This window comes from Myzus persicae, unplaced genomic scaffold (assembly GCF_001856785.1).
Source record: "Myzus persicae strain clone G006 unplaced genomic scaffold, MPER_G0061.0, whole genome shotgun sequence".
Classification (NCBI taxonomy): Eukaryota; Metazoa; Arthropoda; class Insecta; order Hemiptera; family Aphididae; genus Myzus; species Myzus persicae.
The window spans coordinates 305,966-315,431 of record NW_019102814.1 but is presented as its reverse complement, the minus strand read 5'-3'; the positions used below and the strand labels follow the sequence as shown (position 1 = coordinate 315,431).

General features: G+C 27.0%; 1 protein-coding gene across 1 annotated transcript; it reads left to right on the top strand.

Moving 5' to 3' along the window:
* The first annotated feature begins 461 nt into the window (after positions 1–461).
* On the top strand, positions 462–7,730 carry LOC111033147 (protein catecholamines up-like). The gene is made up of 5 exons (XM_022313751.1): positions 462–603; positions 2,708–3,427; positions 4,747–4,955; positions 6,016–6,091; positions 6,672–7,730. The coding sequence occupies exons 2-5, from the start codon at positions 2,782–2,784 to the stop codon at positions 6,845–6,847; spliced, it is 1,107 nt and encodes a 368-aa protein (XP_022169443.1). The 5' UTR covers positions 462–603; positions 2,708–2,781; the 3' UTR covers positions 6,848–7,730.
* Positions 7,731–9,466: the final 1,736 nt, after the last annotated feature.

Genomic DNA, 9,466 nt, shown 5'->3' with positions numbered 1-9,466 from the left:
TTTTCGTGTACAAAAGTACAATAGTCATGACTTCATGAGGTATCCGTATACGTAAATCGTGTCTACGTCATCGGTTGTTAACGATTAATTTGATGGCCTCAACACGATATACCGATATCAGCACCGCACATGTATGTGTTGTGTTACTACCTAGTACCTACCTATGTACCTACTTATGTAGTTATGTACATGACAAATCAAATTTAATTTGTCATGCTTATACTGCCATTATAATAATGGTCTACCCATATATCCCATTAAAATTGAAACACGTATACCCATGGTTGTTAGGCTGTAACTTAAAATATCAAATATCAATACGTGTACATTTACCATATTTATACCTACATAACTATATAAGTAGGTACATAGGTAGGTACTAGGTAGTAACACAACACATACATGTGCGGTGCTGATATCGGTATATCGTGTTGAGGCCATCAAATTAATCGTTAACAACCGATGACGTAGACACGATTTACGTATACGGATACCTCATGAAGTCATGACTATTGTACTTTTGTACACGAAAATATAAACGTAAAAATATTAGGCAATTATTATATCGGTCTGGCGCAGAATTCTACTTATTGATACCTTAAGGTAGGTTTTCTTATTTATTCTTCTTCGTATTATTACTGTTGTTAAAAAACTAGATTATTTTGAAAAAACTGATTTTGTATTTTTTCGATAACTCAAAAATGAATAACCGTTGATACTTTAAATTGTCAATAAATGTTTGTTAGACCATTTGCCATACATTAAAACATTTAAAAAATATTTCACTCTTTTCGAACAATCAATATTTTATGTACATGAAACATTTCAATTTTTTTTCAATTATTGCCGATAAATAAATTATTGTTATCGTTTGTTCAAAAAAATTGAAAATATAATACAAGGTTTCTCATAAGTTGGTATTAATGTAATTAAAAAAAGAGTTGACAATACTATTATTTATGAGCTTATGAGGATAGAATTCTGATAAAAATAGTCAAAATCCCGAACACTAGCAAATTATTATTTAAGATTTGAAATATATAATACAAGATTCTTAATGAGTTTTTCTAAAAGTTTTGTAGAAAGTCATATTAATTTTTTATGAGCTTTTGAAATTTAAAATTTTACAACTGATCCTTTCACCATTAAATTAAGAATTTCTCATGGAACGATTGGAACGATTTTCTAATTTTTTTGTTATTTAAAAACAAATAACTTTAGATACCTACTTAAAATGTTCACTTACCTAATATATTTAATAATTATCAATATTTTCTTAGACTCTTTTTGAGCTACTAACAAGCCTACTTACATTTGTAATTTTAGTATTTTGCTAAAAATATCGATAAAAATATTTTCGCTGGATCAAAAAACTTGAAAATTTAATACATACATGGTAATTAACAAACCTTCTTTTGCATGTCTGTCATTAACTTTTAGGCAGTAAAAACGATAAGGTTTTCTTTTTTAACATCTTTTGTGATAGGAAAGTGAATCTAATTTGGCAAAGTTATCTACTTTATTGTGGGGAAAAAAGTAAAAAACTTTAGTTTTAAATGCATATAGAACAACAAACATAAAAAAAAACAGGAACAGTTTTTAACAAAAAATATTATGTTTATTTAAATAGGTAATATTAAAATAAAATTTATTTTATATTTATTTTAATATGTAATAATATGTACAATACGAATATACGATACACCTTTACCTATAATCTGTATTAGGTAGATACGTATTATTTATTTAAGTAAATCATGACCATTTATTCATTTATAGACTTCAAAATTAAATTTATTAAATAATGTATTTAACAACAATAAGACTACGATTTTTATATGAACTCATTTATTTTATATTAATCATTATTGAATTAATAAATAATAAGCAGGTGTGTTTAAGTTTTAAAATTAATTTTTAATTTATTATACTTAGGTAAGTAAGTTCTTAAACATTTTTGATGGACAGGTGTAGGTACATAATTTATCTGTAGTTGATTGTTTCGTACCTATAATTTAATTATAACCATTAAACTAATTTAACTCAAATGTTTACGAAAAACAAAAATATAAAATGGTACAGATATATCTAGGTACCACTATTTAAATTTTACATTGGTGTGTGTCTGATGAATTTCTAGTAAATTACAATAAAACATTATTATAATACCTATTTATAATTTTATTAGGTAGTACTTTGTTATATTGAATACCTAATATAACAAATTATAATCACCCTGCGTTCGATTTTTAACGCCAGTCATTTCCATGGGGACATTTTTGGGAATAGTCCAATTAATAGGTGGGTATAGTAACTGGTAGTCAGTAGGTACCTACAAATTGCAATCATTACGAACGGAATTTCAATAAGTAATAATCGAAATCGTGTTTTTCATTGTTTTTTCCTTGCATAGCTTATCAAATATCACTCAACAGTAAAGTTAACACGACGCTTTCCGGCTCCGTTATCAACTGGCATTTTTCTCCCCACCACTTTCTCAATCATGCCTTCTCGCTCACTATTCTCTACTATCTGTCTATCGCCCGCTTCGTTCATCGTCCGTCCGTGTCTCGCACTCTTTCCTAATGTCTACGGTCGTCGTTATCTTCCCCTCGAAACTAACGACGTGCCATTTCGTCCGTCGGCCGCTTACACGCATGAAATGACAACTCGACGTCACTGTTTTCGTTGTTGTTATTAATTTTAGTAGGGTTCCTGTTTGTCGCCGGTCCTTATCCAACGAATCAAAATCACTCGGCGAGTCATTAATCACAAATAGCCATGCTGTCAAAGAAGTGCATTAAGTACGTTTGCTGGACGCTGCTGTTCGCGTTTGTGTTCCTAGGACTGCCGAAACTTTGTTCGAGCCACGGACACCACCACCACCATGATCACGACCATGACCACCATACAGCGAAGTCCGTGTCCAAGCCGACCGTCGACTCAATGCTGTGGGTCAAAGCGTTGTCATCCACCGTCGCCATTAGCGTACTGCCGTTTTTCGTGTTATTCTTCATTCCAATCGATAACAAGGACGAACACAAGTCATTTCTGAAGGTGCTCTTGAGTTTTGCATCTGGTGGATTATTGGGCGATGCATTCCTGCACTTAATCCCGCATTCATTGTCCACACACAGCCACCACGGTCATGGGGATCATCACCACAGTAATGATGACCACCACCATGATCACGGTCAGCATTGCAGTGCTGATTCACATAGTTCGGAAGGTGGCCATGACCACGGCAACGAGATTGGGGTGGGATTGTGGATTCTAGCCGGCATATTGGTGTTCTTGTTTGTTGAGAAAATGGTTAGAGTGATAAAAGGTGGTCATAGCCATTCGCATTCATCTGTACGCCCTAAGGAAAAGTTAAGTGATGATGAAGACGAAGATGAAAATAATGACAAAAATGTGAAACTTGCAAGTAAGTAACATTTCTTTTTTGGCCTAATAGGTAAATTTATACTTCATTTTATTTGCTAGGTTCATAATTAAACTTAAAGTTTTAAATCATTATTACTTATATTAACTCTGTAAAGATGTTATTTTACTGACAAAAAACCAGACACTAGGTTTTGAATATAATATAGTTTAAGTAGACTTAGTATAGCCTGGTAGAGAATTATTTCAACAGTTTTAGGTATACCTACAAATATTACAACAAAATCTATTTTATTTTATGTATTTTTTATATATTTTCACCAATTTCCTCAGTGGTAAGTTGGGCCATTATACTTAATATTTTTGTTATTACTGTAAAATGTAACTACATATGGCCAATAAATTATCATTATTATTATTATTATACTGGGAATTATTTTTACTATGGGCCAATTACATTTTTATGGGTCCATGAGGTATTATTGTGACATTATATGTTTTAATTGATCATTTGAACCTGAATTGTACTATTGGCCATGGCCTACGAAACTATATATAAACAAACAAATCAACATTTCAACTATAATACTTTTTTTTTATTAACATCATATTTTATTCATCTTAATATCCTATGTATATGATATTTAATAAACTAAACATTTAAAATTGTAAATATAAACAAAAATAAAATTAAATAACATGATGAACAGCAATATCTCAGTATCAACATCACCCGATCTCAGTTATTTACCAAGAATTACACCTAATACATTTTAAACCAAATTAAATTGATTGAATGACTATCAAAGCAATCATAAAAACATTCCATTCAAATATAACAATATTGATAGCTTATCAAAGATATATAATTAAATATTCTATATATTTTAAAGTACCTATAGTAAAGTAAGAATTACTTATTACTACTAAGAACTAAGAAGTATGTAAATGTCATCATGTGGTTCCTATTCTTGGATTTTTTTTCATGTTATTATACACACATATTAGAGTAATACATATTTTATCTAATCTAATTTCTGTTTAAATAAACTTGAAAACTAGGTTGTATGTATATAATGATAATATAATAATTAAAATGCGTTTAATAGGCATTTATACAGATATTTAGAAGCAACTTCAGTTGTTGAAGTTTTTGTATGTGTAAATAAAATATTGAATTTCTTTTAAATTTTACATGGAATATCAACTTAATTTAAAAATCTTACCTTAACAATATACTACTAATTTTGTTAGATAATTAGGCTTTAAAAATTTATTTTTTTAAATTAATAGAGTAAAATTGTATTAAATATTGTATGTACATGTGTTTGGTTTAAATCAAATATTTATATTTTTTTATAGTGCCAAAACAAAGTTTATCAGTAGCTGGATGGTTAAATGTTGTTGCTGATTTTACACACAACTTTACTGACGGACTTGCTATTGGTGCTGCATATTTAGCCGGTCAAAATATTGGTATAGTTACAACAATAACAGTATTACTTCATGAAGTCCCACACGAGATTGGAGATTATGCAATTTTAATTCAAGAAGGTAGTTCGAAGGCAAATGTGAGTAAATTTATTTTTAAATTGGTTAACAGTTTGTGAGCAAAAATTAATTATACTTGTAAACATACAGCTTTAAGTATATTATGTATTCAATTGTTTTGTACACTAAAATGTGTTCTCAATTAATAAAATATTATTGTGATTATTTTTCGTAATTTACCCTACCAAATTATTATTAGGTCTTAAATATTTAAAAAAAAAGTGGTAGTCATCTGATCAAAAATGTTAAATTATTATTAACATTTCAAGTCTAAATTTACCTAACTTAATTAGTAGAATGAGTTATTTACACTATATCTGTTCAGTGGAAACCACTTAGTGTTGTTAGCTTTAATATTTTAGTGAATTGACCTATTGTCAAACTTAAAGGTAAGTAGGTCAAGTAGAATATTATTTAGGGCACCACGTATACTTTTATTAATTAATTTCAAAGTGTGTTATAGCTTTGTAAAATATTATAATATTTTAGTGTGGTAAAACTAAAATACTGCAATTTTAAAATGCTTATAACTTGCATCAAAATTTAAATATCTATAAATATCTAGATAATATTCTTATATTTAAGTTTAATAATAGATCAATTTACTTTAAAACTAAAGCTAACAACATATAATATATTCTTCTCAATGCAGATATGCTGTGTTGTGTGTTTGAAAGACGGAAACAACACATGCCAGTTTTGACGTCCTTTTTAAACATTAAATGAATAGTTGGTAATAATTAGTGTTGGGTAATGACGTAACGCAAATTACAAATACTGTAGCAAAATTACTTTTTAAAAATAATTTTAGTGCTTTACTTTCCACCCTATTAAAATAATTTATGAATGTAGTATGTATGACAAGGCTTAGTGGCTAGGATATTCATGAAAAATAAAAAATCAATTAAATTTACTTTGGATTCTGAAAATTTTAGATAATCATCAACAATATTATTATTAATACCATTCATAGTTCAATTTAGAATTATTAATTTTTATCTAATTGTTTAATTTGTTTATTTACTTAAATTTTATTTTAACATTTATAAATTAACCAAACAATTTTGTTCTTTTTTACAGGCTATGAAATGTCAGTTATTAACTGCAATAGGAGCAATTTGTGGAACATTGGTGTCATTGACTTTTGGAAAAGATAGTAAGTTTATACGACTTCTTATTACCTGAATTTTTTTTAATTACAAGAATGTTTAAAATAAATAAAATAGTATTTTTATGTTAACTTGTGAACATTATATTATGATTTATGATACATTTTTTTTTTTATAAATAAATTTACTGTATAATATGCAAATTATTAAATAACTTTGGGACTCTAGTTGATAATTACAAATAAAAATAACAAGTATGTTATTTGTACATTAATAAAGCTCATTTATTGTTTTTAGAACTTTAAAGACAATTATTAATATTGTATAAACTATTTTTAGTCAATTAATAGTGATTTTAAATTATTCCATGATAAATACACTAAAAATACTATGGTTTTGTAGATTTTATGAAAACCATTGGTAATAAATAATTACAGAACATTTAAAAATATAAGAATATGTATGGATATCAGTAAATACCACTTTACGTTATGCCATATGATTAGGCAGAGTTTTTATTTACTTTTATACAGTTTGATTAACTAAAACTTGCCTAAAAATTAAAAAAAAAACAACAGGAGCACAGTTTTAGTAAACGTTAGTGTATTAATGTTTATTTTTTCTCAGGTGAAGTTGCAAATTCGTGGGTACTGCCATTTACAGCTGGTGGTTTCATTTATATTGCAACTGTAAACGTAATACCAAGTCTTTTAGAAGACTCAAGTTTCAAACAGTCCATTAAAGAAATTTTAGCTTTATTAGTGGGAGTTTACTTAATGGTTCTTGTTGCTAAATATGAATAAATATAATAGTTTTATATAGTTTATTTGACTGAAGTCACATCCATATGTCATGTTGGCACATATTTATTTAATTTAACAAGAATACAATTTTTATTGTTGTAAATTCAATTTTTACAATTTGTTTAAAACTACATTTAATAAAAAAACCAATGCCTATGAAATTTCATAGGGTATATTGGTATCTTAATCAGATGGTTACTGTTTAGAATGTTTAGATTGTATAATACTCATGAACTGATATGTGATAATGTTTTTTTTTATATATTCCATCATATTATTGTAATTTCAAAATAATGATTAATTTAATTAACAATAAAAAAAAACTGTTTTTAGGATAAAAATTAGTTTCAGATTATTTATCGATAGTTAAAAAAAAAAAAATAGAACTCAAATCAAATTGATTTTTCTTAATTTTATATTTTTAAAAATCCCCTAGATATTGGTTGCAATTTAAATAATATCACATCTATTAAAAAAAACTATTTATCTACTTACTCTATAAGAAGAAATTGCACAATAATAACGACCAGCAAATATTTTATTTATAATTTACTTAATTTAAACAAATAAATAAGTTAAAGCTGACTAATATTCATTTTCAAAGATTTTAAGGATGTTTGTAAATGAGCCATTTTTATAATAATGTATCTATTGTGCCTTTTTATCGACTATTATTTTCATATGTCATGTATAAAATATAAAAACTATCAATGTTTTCCAAATTATTAATGCAGGTATTGTTACAAATGAGAGTTCTAATATGTTTTAAAATAAAATATCAAAATTGTATGACCATTTATTGTATTACGTTATTGAAACCCTAATGTATTATTTGAATAACTATTGTAATATTGTTAAGAAATTAAAACACATATTTTATGAATTTTGTTTTAAATTATAATGTTATGTCTAACTATATTATTTAGCCCACAAGAGACCATAACCTTTTCGCTTGTTTAGACTGATGGCATTTCCCCACTTTGTGCCATTCAGTGTTTGTCAAAATACTTGGAGATGCGCGGGATCAAACATATTGCAGTTGGGACACGGTAATGATATCTTGTGGGCCGGAGTATAGCAGTGGCGTCCTTCACGTCCTAATTTTTGTCCTATTTTTATTCACATATTTAGTACAGCACACAAACACAGAGGACTCTATGCTTTTACCAAAAATAAAAGTAATATTACTTAACATGTTTTTAGGTATCTATATTATGTAGGCTTGTTTTAATTTTTAAATAATTTAAATGTTATAATTACATGTACATATTTGAAAAAAAATATTTAAAACTATGGTCTGTAGCTATTTTTGGAACGACTAAGTCCATAGCCAATCAATTTAACATAATAATTTAGGTAACAAATAGTATTTTGAATCTAATGATGTGATGCTTGTTATGCTGAAACAACTAGTTATATTGTATATTAGTGTTTAGTCTTTTGAAGCAATAAAATTGCTGGGTTCGTATGATCTTACAAAAATTGTTGAATTTTTAAGTCATCAACTTCATATGTGAGTACTGCATTCATGAAAAAATTGTACAATGGCCTTTTCGAATGATCATGATTCCAAATCTAGAAAGATGTTTCTTGTCACTGTATTATAGTTGTAAGGAATTTTAGCAATTTTTTTTTCTAAGGTACAAAGTAAAAATATTATGGCTATTATATTTTGTATTAGAAAAACAGACAATTTACTAATTCAGTAGTAAATGTTGCATTCCCAGAGTTCAGTTTTAAAAAATTAGAAGGACTTTTTACAAAAAACTAGTTTTTGACAAAATCAGTTTGTTAAACCATTGGCCTAAGATTCTTTAAATTTCCATCAGATATTTATAGTATGTATGGATTTTTTTTCTTATTGTTGATAAAAAATTTCATCTCTAATATAATCCATTTTTCTTTTGTTTTTACAGAACTATAATTCCTTGATAGTTAACTCAATTATATTTATAACAATAAGAAATAAACTATTCAACCAGAATTAAATCAGCACTCACAAACACTAGTAGTTTTTTAATACCTACACTATCACTATGACCACAACTAAAAAGTCATATTTTCCTTTTACCTTATTCGGTTTAGTGTTTCTATGAATATTGAAGGTCGCACAGTTATCGCAAAGATGATGTATCTATATTAACTAATATTATTTCAAATAATATTTCAAAAACGTTATTTAAAAAATAACAACATCTTATACTTTTACATCTACAGTAAGTTTAGATTACATAACTTACAAATCAACACGAAGTACCTACTTAATTTCTAAAAAAGGAAACTTTTATGGCAGTTTTGATTTTAATAATATTTATTGTAAATATAGAGTAATCGTAAAATACCTTAGTAAATATCTATTAATCTAATACTATTATAAATAATAGTATAACCTTACTACAGTACATTATTAAACAATTATATTTATTTTATCCATCCAATAACTCTTCGTTGAAAACATTTTTCTAGTTTATATTCTGTGAAGTTGTCTTACTTGTGTTGGTGATTCCATTCTATACGAACGTAGTATAGTATACAAAAGCCAATAAACGAAAAAGATTAAGACTGAAAGTAAAAATTTGACAATCTCGAATTTCGAGCATGTTATACAGATGGGCGTTT